The sequence below is a fragment of the Brachycentrus maculatus genome, unplaced genomic scaffold, assembly GCF_059751285.1.
Source record: "Brachycentrus maculatus isolate JH-2025_06_01 unplaced genomic scaffold, ASM5975128v1 h1tg000142l, whole genome shotgun sequence".
NCBI lineage: Eukaryota > Metazoa > Arthropoda > Insecta > Trichoptera > Brachycentridae > Brachycentrus > Brachycentrus maculatus.
Genome location: NW_028280895.1, coordinates 1,702,735 through 1,721,022, shown reverse-complemented (window position 1 = coordinate 1,721,022; position 18,288 = coordinate 1,702,735). Strand labels below are relative to the sequence as shown.

The window sequence follows — 18,288 nt, the reverse complement described above, 5'->3', positions numbered from 1 at the left end:
CGAACATTCCTTACAAATTTAACCCTTTCGATTTGCTCGTACCAAAAATGGGCCTTTGCGGACATTCCTATACCTTCTACTTTTTCCAAATAAAACCCTACTCCTTGACATAAATTTCTTTAAAGAAGCACAGGATTTTCCGAATTTAATAGGAAAACTGGATTGACAGAAAAATATGACATGAATTGTATGATTTTTGTTTCAATTGCGACAAATTGTGTTATGTGACCATTCCAGATAACATACTTCATGTGATAGGTAAATACGTTCATAAAAAATACATATTCTCGGTTATAACGAGCAAATTCAGTGGGTCCCTTCATCCTCGTTATAATCGAGTTCGACTGTATATATAATTTTATATAGTATCTGTACATAAGATAAAAAGGATTGCCCTCATCCATGCCCAATGATGGAATGGGTTGATATAGTGTCATATTGATACTATGATAATTATATCATAGTAAGTGTAAAGGTGTGAAAATATCCCATATCTACAATATTTTTAGTGCGTCTAAATAAATGTTCACAAATCGAGATTATATCCACTTGAGAGTTGCTATTTACACATTTGACATCTCAACATAGATGAAGAAGAATATGGAAGTCTGGGCATTTACGGGCCTATCGATCAAAGCTACATAACAAATTAAAAATCATGCTTTCAGGCGGGTCTCAAGTGTGTGAATTTAATTCAAGATTCGGACCTTGCATACAAATAGAAAGAGTCTTTATTTAATAAAAGCTTTCCCTATTCCAACAAAGATGGCTGTTGTGAACTCACATGTTTTATGTCACGAGTTTAATCAATACATCTAGGAGCTCCAAAAATCGAATAGTGTGGTTGTCAATCGTGGGTAGAATTGGTGAATATTAGGAACACGTGCGTAATGTGATCACTAAACCAGGCTATGACGGTCGTAAGCCCCGTAAATGCCCAATCTCCCATATTTTTCGCCATCTACATATGTCGAGAAGTGAAAAATGTAATCCCATGTCTATATTTACTCCGCACGCATCGAACCCGGGATCGTACAATGGAGGCGGACAATGTAATGGCGAGTGAAAATAAATCACTTAGTTGGATGAAATATGCAAAATACTATAACTGGCAACGCTGGAGTTGCATAACGTTAATCAGACTATTAAATTTATGCAGTTTTATATGTGTTTTCAAACAAAATACGATTTCACCAACACATTCGGTTTAAAAATATCATGTAGCGCTCCAGATTATAACTAAAACCTGTCCTCGATCATTATTTAGGAAAATATTACTTTCTTCTCTCTATTTGGTCCCATATGATGTAAAGGGCATCGTACAATCGTACATCGGGACCGCAGGGTGTTAACTTGAATATTCGGACATGCATGACGGTAAGGTTCAGAATTCTGACTTCCAGAATTTGAGTAGTGTGGTTGTCAATCATGGGTAGAATTGGTGAATGTTACACTTCTGTCAAGTGATCACTTAAACCAGCCTATGACGGTCACAAGCCCCGTAAATGCCCAGACTTCCATATTCTTCTTCATCTCATCTAATCTTTGCATAATGATATCTTGAAAATATATCATTATCCAAAATATTTTAATGAGTGGTAACGTAGGAAACCTTAATTTTTTTTAAATACTATCGATGCTAAGACTATTTTAATTATTTTCAAAGCCTTCGTCGGTGACTTTTTTTATTTCTGAAATTTTATTTCTTAATCTCAGTCTTTAAATCTTCTTCTTATTGTGCCATTCTACGCCGAAGGTTGACAATCATAATGACAATTTTTACAATGTCTGCAGCCTCTCGAAATAGCGATTTAGTACTACAGAGGAACCACTCTCTTAAGTTTTTAAGGGGATATTCGCAGATACAGGTCATATGATTATTTATTTTTAAAGAAAGCCCGATATTTTTAAAGAATGTATATGGAATGTTTTATTTTGTTTTTTATTAAATACAGAATAAATATTTTTATATATTTTTTTTCATTCCTTACCTTTCAAAAACTCTTTCTCTTTTCAAAACCTTATAATTATAACGACGCCACACCACTCTGTCTTTGCAAACATTCTTCGCCTCTTCCACATACCCACCGATTATTACGACTCCTAACCTAACCACTTTCAAGTATATGGCATACCTGATCGTGCCATGTTTTTCTTGGTCTTCCTCTGCTCTTTTTCCAATTACATTTGCCTCATAAATTTGTTTTACCGTTCTTTCCTTACTCATTCGTTCTACATGGCCAAACCATCTCAACACACCTTTCTTAATTTTATCGATAATGCTTATCTCAGCTTTGCATTTTGTCCTTATTACTATTCGAACATCTATCATACATCGTTTTGTCGCACATTATTCTGAGAGATCGCATTTTTTCATCATATAATCATTTCACCATATGATTGTTTCAAAGAAAAACTTATTTTCTCAGTACAAAAATGGTATTTAATAAAAAATACTTTTAAAAATATTACGTAAAATGTTACCTGAATTTAGAGAAAATTAAGTTGTGACTTAACGTATACTGGGTCTTAAGCCACAATATACCTACGTCTTCTTTCTATGCTGTGTTTACCTTCGACTTTGCCTTGTAATATAATGCGTATTACTACATATTTCCATCTCATCGTAAAATAGCTAAAGTTATCTTAAAGTTCTTTTCTTTTCTTTGATCATGAAATAATTCTATTCTCGGAGATCATACGACCGACTGATATCCCTCAAACTGAGGATCGTGACCCCGGGTTTGCCAAACTTTCCATTTTACCATCCATTTTGAATGATATACCAGTAGATAGTTTTAGTTTTTAGATGGGAATGGCATTTATTATTTACTTGTTATGTATAAGGTATAGGTATAGATCATTAAGTGGAATTTTGTTTCTTCTAGCTTAAAATTCTACTAATCGACAACTGGTTTCAAAAGACGTAAGAAATTTTAATTTCTGACTTAAATCCAGAAATTAAGTTATAATTATCTACACTTCGAAGTTAAAACGTTATCTAACTAACTAACCATCACACCGCTTCGCTGCAAGGGCAGAGAGAATAGAACGCCACACCGCCCTGTCTTTGCAAACATTCTTCGCATCTTCCACATTCATGCATCTCCTCATACATTTTTTGAACCCTTATCCGCACCCTATGGTGCATAGGGCACTCCATTATGTTAACGCAGTGTTATCTTGATCGTTTTTTTAAACACGAAGGAAAGGTGATGAGCCCTCCGCTTCAGGTACCAGTCCAGGGTAATATTCATACCCGCCGATTATTTTGACTCCTTACCTGGCCGCTTTCAAGTATTTGACAAACCTTCATTAAAACTTTAAATTATTTGTGCCGGGTTGTGGTCCCGTGGTTAGTGTCGCGAAGTCAGAGTTTCTCGGTTCGAATCCACTCCACCACAATTTGATACCTATTTCTAATAATGAGCCGCTTAGGCTCACAGAAATAGTCTGGAATTGAAATATTTGTGTAAATAATAAAAACACAAATATTTATCTTTAAAAAATATATTTTCACTGTAATTCGGACTCAGGGGCTATGAGAGCGTAGATCAAAAATGAGATGAATTTAATATTTATAACGAAAATGCCGAATCATTGGTATTATCTGTTTTTTTTCTTTTGTGATTCAGAAAACAATGACCTCGGAAATACATTGCCTTGAATATTATCTAGAAATCGAAGTAAACAAATGTACAATTGATGCGATGGATTTACGGTGAGAAGAGTCGTTAGTAGCTAGTAGGTACCTACGTATCTGCTCGTACCTCAAATTAGAACAATCGGAGTTACGTTTACTTTTACCGGAAACACTTTTTTGGACAAAATCGCTGTTAGAGCGCGAAAAATCGTGTTTACATAATATTATAATAATGGCTGTCTGCAAGTAACGAAGTGACGCTAGGTAGGGGTATGTGCCTACCCAGGACCGGATTCGGACTGCCAGGTTCAGGGGAATACCCCGGTACAAAATAAAACAGAAAACAGAGTGTTTGAGTCCATAAGGGGTGAATAGAACCAACTGATTTTATAAACAAAAATAACAACATTATTTATTTATTTATGATACAAATCAATATCTTCGTCTTTTAACCCAATAAATTTTATATAAGTTGATCCAGTAACCTTTGAGAAATTTCCACAAAATATGTTATTCAAATTTCTCCCGTTTTCATTTTTTTTATTGAACAAAGAAATATAAAATATATAATTGAGGATTCAAAGCTTCCCAGCATACAGTTTGTATTCTATTCTCACCCTTTTCCGCACCCAATGGTGCATAGGGCACTGCATCGTACTGACGCAGTGTTATCTTGAACGTTACTTACATGCAGGCAAGTTGATCACTCCTGCGCTTCAGAAACCAATATTAAATAAATATTCGAGTGTAAAATCACTATATTTATTTTCACCCCTCCCCTGGGAATCGATCCCGGGACCTCTAGCAAGGTAGGTAAACACGCTAACCATTACAACATGGAAGTGAATAAAATTATATATCTCAATATTGATCATTTTAATAAAATCAAAAATAACTTCTTCTTAGTAGGTAGGTACATGTTTTTTTTTTATATTTTGTGTATTTATTATATGATTTCTGGTAACAAACTACTTCCATCATCGAAGTCTTGATTTAATCCATAAAATCGTGTTCAAAATACTCATGGAAAAAAACTATTTCCCATAAAATTAGCAGGTATTTTACCATTCATTATGCACCTGGCCTATTTTTATCGGGAAATGACGCACCGATTTTTAAAAGTAATTTTATATTATTTTTTATTATAACCCTTATCCGCACCTAATGGTGCATAGGGCACTGCATCAAATTGACGCAGTGTTATCTTGATCATTACTTACATGAAGGCAAGGTGATCACTCGTGCGCTTCAGGAACCAGTCCAGGGTAATATTAAATAAATATTACAGTGTTAAATCACTAATATTTATTTTCACCCCCCCCTGGGAATCGAACCCGGGACCTCCAGCACGGTAGCTCAACATGCTGACCATTACACCACGGAGGCGGACTATTAATTTAATTTAATACGAAAAGTAATTTAATACGAAATAATATAGCTTCTAAGTCATTATATTTCTTTAGGATTTCTTAAGTAATAAACTACTTTCTTAAATGATAACCATTTAGTTATGATTTTAATGGAGTTACCTTCATTAAAATCCTTTCAGTGTTTATATCGGGTGAAACTTGCAGTTTACATCATTTCAGCCATAGAAATAAATGCATTTCAATATTTACACACCAGGTATTCGTAATAATATAAATATTTTTCTGTCCGTTGTAGGGCCCATTAAGACTTAATCCTTTTGGGTGAATACACTGAAAAACAATTAACAATAGATATTGACCTGCATAGTCCTACCGGAAATCACAATAACGATTTGCATTAAATAGATGCATTTAAAAGTTTACATAATTAGATAAAATAATAATAAATCTGAAAATAATCACACCTTTTCCATAAGGGTAAGCAGATAAGTTAAAACACATCGACATAAGAACATCGCCGTGGACTTACTAGTAATTATTTTTCAGAATTTGTGAATCACATAATAGAAACTAACCATTCATTTAACTCACGTACGCTAAAATATCACACTCAGTTACAAAGGTCAAGTCATGAACAATTTTTAAAATTTAGAAATAGAAAAAAAATTGTCAACATAATGTTGACGTATTTTGAAAAAACCTATCATCATTTAGTTTTATCAGAATACAATTTTTTATCTATGTTTTCTTTTACAAAAAGTCCCGTTCCTTATTTATTACCCTATAAACCTCTATATATACCTAAATATTTTTTGCTCGTTAGTTTTACTTTTTACCTTGAAACTAGTTGTGAGTAATGAAATAAAACCATTGTGTCAAAATTGGTTCATATATATATAGAACTTCCAAGAATTTGAGTAGTGTGGTGGTCAATAATCGGTAGAATTGGTGAATGTAACACGTGTGTAAAGTGATCACTTAAACCAGCCTATAACGGTCGTCAGCCCCGTTAATGCCCAGACTTCCATATTCTTCTTCATCTTTGATGAGACGTCAAAAAAAATGCAAGTGTTTAATTTTTTTAAATAAGATAAAACACATCGTTCATACAAACTTCTCTTCTTCAACATTCATACTATGTACGCGCACCGATTATTCCATCTTTTATGATGAAACTAAATTTCTATGCCATAATTTTCATGTCCGCGCACTTGTCCGTAAGGCACTACATCGTTACTCCAATCTCAACGTAAAAACAGTCAATTATAACACGTATGAATGTAACAGAGGTAGTCTTTAAGTTCCAAGTTCCATTTCGCTTCAATTTCCATTTCGGGAACTACGAAAATTGCAATGTAAACACCGCACCCCCCCCCAAATAGTCCGTTATATCGAGGTTTTACTATACTTTAGTTATCAGGAAAAAACATTTAAGTCCGTTTTATAAGATTAGGATATTGTAATGAAAGGAAGAACCGTTAGATTTCGTTTAAAATAAATTGAATAATATCAATAACAATACAACACGGAAACACGTTGCGAGACCGCACATGAAAAACTGATATGTCCGGAGCATGTGTAAGACGGAAGATATCGTGAGTATGTGCATATAGAGCGTCCGGAGCATGTGTAAGACGGAAGATATCGTGAGTATGTGCATATAGAGCGTCCGGAGCATGTGTAAGACGGAAGATATCGTGAGTATGTGCATATAGAGCGTCCGGAGCATGTGTAAGACGGAAGATATCGTGAGTATGTGCATATAGAGCGTCCGGAGCATGTGTAAGATAGAACGAGCATGTAAACAGAATGTCAGAAAACACAGACTTCCACGTATCGTCCTTCAAGGAAACCCTGAAGGACGCAGAACCTAGGCAGACCTCCAAAAAGGTGGAGAGATAGCTGCCAGTCAACATACCAAGACACATACAGATCCTGAGGATCTATAAAAAGAAGAAGAAGAAGAAGAATAACAATGTATATTGTTTTTGACATCTCATCAAAGATGAAGAAGAATATGGAAGTCTGGGCATTTACGGGGCTGACGACCGTCATAGGCTGGTTTAAGTGATCACTTTACACACGTGTAACATTCACCTATTGTACCCATTATTGACAACCACTCTACTCAAATTCTTGGAAGTTCTATATATATATGAACCAATTTAGAAACCTTGTTCTTGAATCATTAGAATTTCACTAGAAACATCTATTGGTGAGATGTTAAGAAGCTTTTTATTAAGCAGAAACTAGTTCTAACTAGTTCTGCTCTAGTGAAGTTCTAATGATTCAAGAACAAGGTTTCGAAATTAATTCATATATATATAGAACTTCTAAGAATTTGAGTAGTCGGTAATGACCGTCGTCAGCCCCGTAAATGCCCAGACTTCTATATTCTTCTTCATCTTTGATGAGACGTCAAAAAATAATATGAAAATAACTCCTGTAACTGGAGATAATCCAGATTTTGTGAACAAGTATTTGGACACACTCAAAATGTTGTAAATAACAATACAGACCAGTTACTTCGCGTTGTTTATTTTGTTGTTTTTATTTTATTATAACTACCGCAGCATCCGGCTCTGTAGTGCCTACATCTAATAAAAGACATCATCATCATTTTGCTGAGCGCTCTTTCACACGACACTCCACAAAGGCAGTACTTTTCGTTCGTGTTATGAGATATTATTCTTATTAAAGGTTGTGTAATAGATCATTGTTATCGCAACTCAATATCAGCCTGCCATTGCACTTATTCAATTGTCTGGCTGCTTATTCCTTTGTGTCTTTAATTTCATTTTATTACAGTTTTTTTATGAATTGTCAAATTTTAAACTTTATCTCACGGAGAGAAGCTGGAAGTTTTATATTAAACATTTTTTTTAAATAATTCCCTGGCTTACATTTTTTTTTGCTTTCCTAAATAAATACGTTCGCCTCCATAGTGCAATGGTCAGCACGCCCGGCTACCATTCTGTAAGTCAGGGGGGATCAAATAAATACAAGTGATTTTTTTCACTCTAATATTGATTCAATATTACTCGGGACTGGTACCTAAAGCGGAGGGCTGAATACCTTTCCTTCGTGTTTTAATGATCAAGATAACACTGCTTTTATATTATGCAGTGCCCTATGCACCATTGGAGTGCAGATAAGGGTTTGAAGTGAAGAAATAAATACACCATTTGAATAGTCTACTCCAGGGAATAGTATTAATAAAAAGCTATTTAAAAACTCTAATGTAATGTACATATGATTATGCTTTTTTAATTTCATTTTAAGTTACCGAGTAAATAATTTTCAAACACTGTATTACAGTATTTGAAAATGTTGCGAAATGCATCGAAACACGTGTCGATTTTAAGAAATAATGGTATTTGCTATGTAAAACGTAAATTAAAAATGGATAGATTATGATGCTTATTGATACTAAAATGGGTCGTTTCGGTAGCTCATTGAAAGTAATGACATTTTCAATTTCTCAGTGATAAAAATTATGTAAATTCAATCCTCTTTATTTTCTTTATCTGTATTTATCTCTAGTATTATCAATGTTTTGTCTATGGTTACAGTCATTTTTTTGTTGATATGTATTTATTATATATGCACTTATTTCATAATATCGCTCACTCCTTTCAAGAATGTCATAAATCAAAAATCGTCAATTTTCAGTTGTGCATGTTTTCGGAATGCCCAGAAAATATACTATATCATGGCAAAAGAGGCATATTTTTAACTTAATAATTACCCGCTACAGGGCAGAAAGTATTGTTTTTGCATTTTGAAGAAAAGGTATTGTTTAATTATATTTTTAAATATATTAAATATTTTTCAAATGGAGAAAGAACCTTCATGTTTTACCTAAAAAGATCTGTTGCACAGTAAAAAGTTCAATAAGTGGCTTTATATATTTTTTAAACATATTGTGTTATATGTTTAAACTTTAAAAACGTTCTCCTGAAAATCAAGTTTTTTGATTTAGACGTTCTTGAAAGTAGTGAGCGATATATAAACTGCAGTTGTGATTCAAAAATCTAAAAATATATTATTTTGATTCCGTTGTCACAATCTGTTTTGAAATAATCGGAACAGTAAATATTTAACGTAATAAACATAAAGTTTTTCTTTTTGAGAAAAACTACTTTTTTCAAATTTTCATTTTTAATAATTATTAAATTTTTTCAGAAAATCTGATTTAAAGATTGCCTTCGATTAAAATTCACGTCATTGTCCGTCAATGAGAAATTGTCAAACAAAAATGTCAATTACTTTAATTTATTATCTGTTACATCAAAGCAGTGGTTACTCCATTTTGGTACTATACTATACCCACAAAAATGAGCCAAAAAAATTATCCACAATTATTTTTTTATTTGTCTCTACTCATTTTGTTGAACACGTCTTGCATAACGCGGTGAGACGGAGTTTCCTCCGAACGGAAATGTTCTAATGTTATAAGTAATTGGATGTTTTTATACGCGACTAGTAACTACCGAGAAATAAGTAAATGAATCACCCGTTCTTGCACTGTCATTAATATTTCTTTATCATTTGGTTGATTAAAAGAAAATAATTAAATTGGGTGTAAATAATAGCTTCGTTTCTGAAGCGTGCATAAAATTATATAAAAAACGGTCATATCAAATTAATAGTTGACTAAAATACGAAATAGTTTTATAAATATTGCAACACTTACAGCTAAAATAATCATTGATAATAGTACCTTTAAATTGCCCGTGATATATAGCACCAGAACAGCGTTATTTACATTATGTATTTTAAGTTATACAACATTTTGTGGGTGTCCAAATACTTGTTCACAAATCTGGATTATCTCCAATTAGGAGTTTATTTTATTTTGTTTTTATTTTTTACATCTTAATATAGATGAAGATAAATATGGAAGTCTGGGAATTTATAGGGCTTACGACCGTCATAGGCTTAGTTAAGTGAAAAAATTACACACGTATAATATTCACCAATTCTTGGTTAAGTGATAATTTTACAAACGTATAATATTCACCAATTCTACCCATGATTGACAACCCTTACTCAAATTTTTGTAACTTCTAGATATATTTTGTCCGCCTCCATAGTGTAATGGTCAGCACGCTCGGCTACCGTTCTGGAGGTCCCGGGTTCGATTCCCAGGGGGGGTCAAATAAATATAAGTGATTTTTTCACTATAATATTTATTCAATATTACCCTGGACTGGTACCTGAAACGGAGGCCTGTTCACCTTTCCTTCATGTGTAAACGATCGAGATAACACTGCGTTTATATGAAGCAGTGCCCTATGCACCATTGGGGTGCCGATAAGGGTTTATTATTATTTATTATTAGATATATTTATCAAATAGGTTGATTTCCCTGTAAATCCTCAGACTTCCATATTCCAGAAGTGCAGAGTTAAGGCGTTTTATTTTTACTGTAGTTGCAATCGAGGAGTTAATTGACTACATTTTTTTGATGGAGGTTTTTCTATCATTGATACCTTAAAATCTGATTTATGTTTGTAATTTCAGAGCCCGGGATACGGCGGAATAACATGCCGGTGCACAACTGAACGCGAGAAACTGAGCAGCCCGACTCGGGCACCTTCATCCCGAGCTCCCTGACCGCGAGAGCCTCGCCATGACATCCGAGAGGAGCATCCCCCACCTGAGGGACATCTTCGGCCTGGGCGGACAGGCCTTCCACGCCGGCTACAGCGAAATCAACCAGAAGAACATCGAAAACTTCGACGAGACCAAAAACAAATCCAAGAAGGGCGGGAAGAAATCTAAAAATAAGGACAACTACAAGACTCTCACGAACGGAGACGTGAAAACGCTGGAGAGGCATCTGAGTATGAAGAAAACGATAAGGAAGAAAATCATGCGCGATCTCCAACAGGCGTTCGTGGAGGACCCCAACGAGTTCAAGATCGAGAACTCCACCCCCGAGCAGCTCAAGGCGGAGCTCAGCGCCGAGGCCATGAAGTTCGGGGAGAAGCACAACAGGAGGAACGGGCCCGACTCCAACTTCCTGGACATGCTGCGCGGGGACGCGAGGGGCGCCAGGGCCCCCGCGGCCCCGGTGGCCCATATCCCGCCCGAGGAGTGCGCCCCCTGCAGGACCCCGCAGGACCCCGCGGGAGAGGAGCCCGGCGACGCGCCCAACGCGGAGAAGACGAGCTTCTGGCGACGTTTCACAATTAAGAATAAGACTAAAAGATGAGATCGCGAAAATCTAATTTTGTGTTCTCGCAGCACTCGCCAAATATTTCCTGTATAATTTTGATTCCTCTACTCGAGCGATAAGCTGGAGTTTATTTGATTGTTATGTTGGTTATTTTGTAAAGATCTTAACTTTTTCCCTGTAATAATTATAATCAGTATACGTAACGGCAACTTAAAAAATCCCTGTTGTATGTCTTTGCACAAAACACATCGAAATATTAATTAATAATTGCTTTTTTTAATATATTATTTAGATTAGTAAATTAAATTTAAGCTACCAAATAATTAATTCTAACAAATTCCAAAAAAAATTGAATCAGCAGTATGGAGGTTGTTTGTATACTGTAGACTGGATTTGTACAATGCCTCTTTATGCGGCTGGAGAATGTCACCTTATAGGGACCCAGAACAGCCGTATATTCCCTTTGAGAATATATGCCTGCGAATAATTTTAGGCGTGCTATAGTTTGACTTTGTGATGAACGATGAAATAAGGCTTAGGATTCAACAACACACTGTCCAAACTGTCGCCAAGAAGAGACGGTTTAGTTGACTAGGCCACGTATATAATTTGTATACCTTCGGAGAGCCGCCACCAAGCTTGCCTCTTTTACAAGTCATCAGGTTCCTGCCGCCCAGGAAGTCCACTGTTGACAACTCGACTAGACTTGGAAGGATGCAAAGAACTGGCAGCGACAGTAGAGCTTGAAGACTTGACGTATGGATTAAGTAAGATTACCGAAATGTCACCAACCCACGTTTGGTCGTTTAGTGCGTGGCATACATCTGCTGGATACAATTATAATTAGGTACGGTCCATTTACATTCACGAGACATGGTACTTGTCAAACTACGTGATTATCTTCAAAACTTGTCATTGCTCATAACATGATTTTCCAAATTATGGGTCGCGAGCGAATATTGAGTGGGCCCTAGCCACTGTATTTGAATTTGAAAAAAAATTATAATTTTGATATTTTATTCAGCTATTTATGCCATATTTTCTCTAAGACAGCTAAAAGTGTGGTTAAATGTGTCGGAACCCAATTAACTCTGAAAACCTGTGGCTTATAATATTATAACGCTAAAAACATACTGACTTGATATGTGTTACTTTCGTCTTGATATTTTCTTCAAAAACATCTTAATAATTATCTAAAAATCGTAATTACTAAAATTTTATTATTCACGTGGATAGATAGATTCTTTATTCGGTATGTATGTACTTTAATTTTATACTGAACAAAAAAATACCCAAGTATGACGAACTTATCTGTAGAATTTGTGGATGCTCTACTGAGGGCATTAATGTTGCTTTTTTTAATTGACATAACTGTATGTAACGAAGTTAGTTTTATGTTTTATCATTCCACAGATAAATTTGTTAGGTTACTCAATATTTATGAAATATATATAAATCATTTTTACTAAAATGTTATTGTTCACGTGGATAGATTCTTTATTCGGTATGTACTTTAATTATGAGAATTTATTTTGAACAAGAAAAAAAATCGAGGTAGGTATATCAAACTTGTAGAATTTGTGGATGCTCTACTGGGGGCATTAATGTTTTTTTCAAATTGACATAAATGTTTGGAACGAAGTTAGTTATATGTTTTATCATTCCACATATAAATTTATTACATTATTTAATATTATTATTAGTTGCTTTATTATCCTGTTTACGCCTGCGTCTGTTCAATGGCTGTGATTGAATAAAAATTAAAAATTAATCTATGTTTCTATTGTTAACATTTTTATATGCAGGAAAGAAAGTGTGTATGTACACGAAAAACATATTTTTAATTAAGTGTCGTGCAAAAAATATTTAGAATAAAGCTTACTGGGAAAGTGGAGTAAGTATAAGCTGTGACGTAGTATTCAACAAATAAAGGTAACATCAAAGTTGGCATAGTGAAAAGACGATTACAAGTTGCTCAACAAGGACACAGTTCTTAAATGGAAAAGAAAGAAAGGATACAACAACATTGCTCGTCGATTTGAAAATCGATTAGTTTGGTAATTTAAAAAATATAATATACTATGTAAATAAAATAACACGTCGAGACGTGTCGATGCGTCGACTGATTCGCGTATCCTTAAAATAATGAGAAGTTGTTTTTTTATCTCATTTAGAATTGATTTCCTTTCAAAAGTTAATAAACAAATTCACTTTTTTACTTTCTTCCAATTTTATCCACCTGGGCAATGTCCTTCAACATTTTACAGCATTGTTTTAAAATAACGTCGAATATTGATATTTATGTAGGTATGTATGAGAAAATACAATAGTATAAAATTATTCTCAGTCAGCGATACTACGTATTTTACAAAAATAAATCAGAGTTGTGCGCCTATTACTTTATAAAGAAGTCCTGAAAAACTTTCTAGTTTATTTATTATTTATTTATTTATATATTTAAAATTACATCAAGGATATTGTTTAAATGTAAGTGAAATTTATGTTAATTCAATGAAATTAAGCCAGTTTATTTATTTTACAAAAATAAGTAACAAAAAAGGGTTTTAAGTGCATTAAATATCATAATAATTCCCTAATATGCAAAAATTAGCATAAAAATCGCTAGGAGTAACAAAATACCAAAAATGGTATTACTGATAAATGTTTAAAATAATGTATTAAATACTGGTAAAATAGAAATAATGAGGGTGTTGAAAAGTGACATTATAATTCTGATACTATGATTCTATAATGACATTTTTCATTTTTCACTAGGATTATTAATTTAAATGCCCTTTCGTCGGTTTCTGCTTCTTTAAATCGATGAAACATATTATTGTTGTGCCTGTAGTGGTTGTACGTTTCATGCTTAAATTTGGGAAAATAATTCATGATGAAATAAATAGTCGACGAATAATATCGAATAATAAAGTCGTCAATGAAAGTTACACCGAGATACGAAAATACTTTTATCGGTTTTATTATAATAACAAATGATCGTCACAGACGAAATTGTGTCAGGACTGCGGACATGATGCTTACGTATGCTTTGTGATACACTCACCACAGGACTGCGGACATGATGCTTACGTATGCTTTGTGATACACTCACCACAGGACCTTGTGATAGAGTTATTTACGATGAAACAACTTGCATCTGTAACAACTAACCCTCTGTTTCCGCTTTAACCGATTTTCCGAGGCGATGGGAGAAAAGGGCCCAGATAAAAAATATCAAAAAACGAAGAAAACGATTAGATATTTGAATTTTTACTGTTTAAAACTTTTTTCTAAAAATACGATTAATCTAAATATCATTTCTATTTTACAATTTTACTAATAACCAACATAACAAAGATAAATTACGTTATGATTTTTTTAAGGTCATGGTCGCTCTAAACGTTATATTTTGTGATAAGATTAAAAATATATTATATGAAAAATTAGTATATTTTATAACTTTTAAGTTTTACATATATTTAATTATAATTATTTAGTACCCATTATTTAGTCATCCATTGAAGATAAATATATATATACATACTTACACGAAAACCCCAAAATCATATTTTCAATAATAACCCATTTCTCAACATTTATATTCTCGTTTCAGTATCATTGTGTATGGTAAACTTGATCAATGAGTTCATGTGGAAATACAGTATAATTGAAAAAAAATTTTAAAGATTTTTGTCACGATGTTGGTTTATTGGCTAATAAATTAATATGAAAAACCACTTAATGAATTCTATAGAGAACTAAGGGAGATATTAAGGTTTGAATTTTAGATATTCGAATTAAATAGTCGGTTTTGTCATGTTCGTGACATTATCGGTCTAATGAGATTTTCGAGACTTTCAAAATAAAGTTGTAACGATTTATACACCTATGCCTATAAATCTGTCTGACTGTGTGGCGAAGCGATTATTGATCTACAAAACTAAGTTAATTAAAGATATCCACCAAAAATTTTCACTCACTAATTTAAATGTTTCATGTTAAACTAACAATGTTCAAAAATGAATGAATTGGAATTTCTGAAATGTTTTAAGCATTGAGAAAATAGCGGGATTTGTAAATAATAACTAACTAACTAACTAACCATCACGCCGCTTCCCCGCAGGGGTAGGCAAAGAGAATAGAGCGCCACACCACTCTGTCCTTGCAAACATTCTTCGCCTCTTCCACGTTCATGCATCTCCTCATACATACCCGCCGATTGTTACGACTCCTCACCTGACCACTTTCAAGTATTTGGCATACCTGATCGTGCCATGTTTTTCTCGGTCTTCCTCTGCTTCTTTTCCCACTAACATTCGCCTCATAAATTTGTTTTACCGCTCTTTCCTCACTCATTCGTTCCACATGTCCAAACCATCTCAACACACCTTTCTTAATTTTATCGATAATGCTTATCTCAGCTTTGCATTCCTTCCTTATTTCACTATTCGCACATCTATCATATATCGTTTTGTCGCACATTCTTCTGAGAGATCGCATTTCGACTGCATTTTTGGTGTAAATAATAAAAACATACAAAAGTGAGCTATCGCCGCCCTAGGGAAACTGAAGTGGTCGAAGCAGTGAAAATGCAAGGCCGAACCAAAAATATCGGCTGACAAAACTTCTATTATTGGCATTTTTTTAAGACCATTTTTTTAATTAAAATAATTTGTCTCGAATCAAGGGCGCATCCCTTGGTGCGAAGCCCTTTGCGTTCGCATCTATTGCACACCACTAAGAACGGTCCAGCTACGACGGCTCCAGTGGCGCAGAAGGGAGGCGCAAAGAAGTTGGCTACCAGTCAACAAAACATGCACTTCAAGTAACTCGTAGTCAACGAAAACGTGTTTTTTATGAACTAGATGTGAAAAATTCTAATTTAAGGCGTGATTTATGATCTTTTTAAATATGCTGTTACATCAACTTAATTTGATTTTGTTAACATGGTCAGTAAATAATATTTCGAATATATGGTGATGTAAGTATTATATATATCGCTCACTCCTTTCAAGAACGTCATAAATCAAAATACTTGATTTTTCAGGAGAACGTTTTTAAAGCTTAAGAATATAATACAATGTATTAAAAATAAGTATCAAGCCACTTTTTGAACTTTTTACTGCGCAGCAGATCTTTTTAGGTAAAACCTGAAGGTTTTTTCTCCATTTGAAAAATATTTAGTATGTTTTAAAAAATAATTAAACAATACCTTTTCTTCAAAATGCAAAAACAACACTTTCTGCCCTGTAGCGGGTAAATATTAAGTTAAAAATATGCCTTTTTTGCTGGGATATATTATATTTTCTGGGCATTCTGAATATTGGTATATGTGCTAAACACAATTAAAAATTAATTGTAAATTTCTTTGCTCTTTTTTTTATAGAACAGTTTAATAATTAACATTCATCTTTTTCAGTGGCTCCCAATATTAAAACTATATTTCGGGAATGTTTGCGTAATTGTTTTTTTTTACTGATTAAATTATCTTAGTTAAGATATGCATCGCTGTGTGCACTTGAGCTTCTCTGCATTTCTCTCGCGCACAGCGATGCATGGAACGCACTCAGCGATCCATGGAAATATCCATGCTTGGTTTAAGTCTGATGGATAAAATAAAAAAAATAAGATACCAGGAAAAGAACCTAAGTCGAGGATATCATGGATCGCGTGGCAAAACTCAAACGTCAATAGGCAGGACATATTGCAAGACAGGACCCCACAAGATGGACCCCAATAATTTTACGATGGAGACCTTGGGATAACAAAGGTGTCGGAAGACCCCAAAAGATATGATCCGATGACATAGTCGCTGTTAGGGGTAGAATTTGGCTGCAAGAAGCAATTGACCGGAGGAAGTGGAAAGAAGGGGAAGAGGTGGAGGACAGAGGTCTCATGAAGAAGAAAAATAAGTTAAGACATTTCATTCAGTGATTGCATTCTGAGAATTCGCTCTTATTATCAGTAGGGTTGACTGGCTTGCTGACCACTACAATAGAATTGCCATTTAGTAGCGCTATTGTATCAATAATCATGTGCTAGGTCATGTATAAAAAACCTTTTCGTTTCTAAAGGCCACATTGATTAGTCTAATTCAACACCCCCCCCCCCTCCCATAAACCAAATATTTTTACAGCGTAAATTAGTCAAAACGAATTTAAAAAGACCTTTTAAGAAAAAAAGAAAAAGACTCTTAAAAAAAGTTTTACTTATGTATGTTATTCAAATGTATATTATACAATCTATTAACTACTTTTCGAGTTTTATGAACACAAACATACGAAAACTGAGTTTTTATTTACAAGGTATTAAATTTTTACATTGGCACAACTCAAAAAGCCGTATAAAGACGCCGCATGCGGCCGCATGGTTCCCCACTCCTGCGATAGGTGATATTTCACTTTTGGAACGCACTCGAGCATAGACAAATACTCACGAGCATAGACAAGTACTCACTTGTCGAGATCTTCAGCACCTCCCATCAAGGATTCAAGTCCCCAAAGTGATTGCTAGCCTTGGTATCAGATTTTAATGACTATCTCAATAATTACTGAAATAGTTTTTTCAAGAAAGTTATTTATTCTAATTACATTTATATGAGTTTTTAATCGGTAATGTTCAAGTTTAATAGTTCAGCAATGTTTTGCATAAATGTTCCATAAAAAAAGGTGCATTAAAAAGTAACTTGCGTACATTAAAAAGTATTCTTTGCCTTAAAAAATAAGACAATGTGTTTATTTATTTTACACATATGTTTTAGATGGAGACAACTTAAATTCATGGCAAACTAAAATTTTATAGAAAAAAAAACGATCCAATTTAACGTTTTTACAATATATTATATAAAATGATTTTATAAACGTTTTAAATTCTGCTTTAACTCCTTTGCACTAGTAAGCATCCCTACGCTGAACATCATTCTTCTTCTTTTTCTGGCTTTTCATCCTTCGAGGGTGTCTAGACAATATTTAGCGCCCCTTTTCCTTCAGTGCGGCAAAGTTTGATGTTAAAAACAAATTTACACCAAACATAGGTACGTACTTTAGCCTTTACCACAAAAGTTGATTTTCCGAATTCGGAATTTCAGGATT

At 34.0% G+C, this 18,288-nt stretch overlaps 2 protein-coding genes across 4 annotated transcripts in view; both read left to right on the top strand.

The window, feature by feature from the left end:
* LOC148309009 (uncharacterized) overlaps positions 1 to 12,197 on the top strand; it is a 31,773-nt gene extending 19,576 nt beyond the window's left edge. For 2 of the 3 annotated variants that reach the window (XM_088260747.1, XM_088260746.1), the window contains exon 3: positions 10,540 to 11,546. In XM_088260747.1, the coding sequence (XP_088116873.1) occupies positions 10,649 to 11,233 (585 nt within the window). In that variant the 5' untranslated portion in view covers positions 10,540 to 10,648 and the 3' untranslated portion in view covers positions 11,234 to 11,546. Of the gene's footprint in view, positions 1 to 10,539 lie in introns of all 3 variants that reach the window. The other variant, XM_088260745.1, reaches the window with a different exon arrangement.
* Tsr1 (Tsr1 ribosome assembly factor) overlaps positions 1 to 18,288 on the top strand; it is a 231,511-nt gene that overhangs the window by 155,651 nt on the left and 57,572 nt on the right. The gene's annotated exons all lie outside the window — the stretch shown is intronic.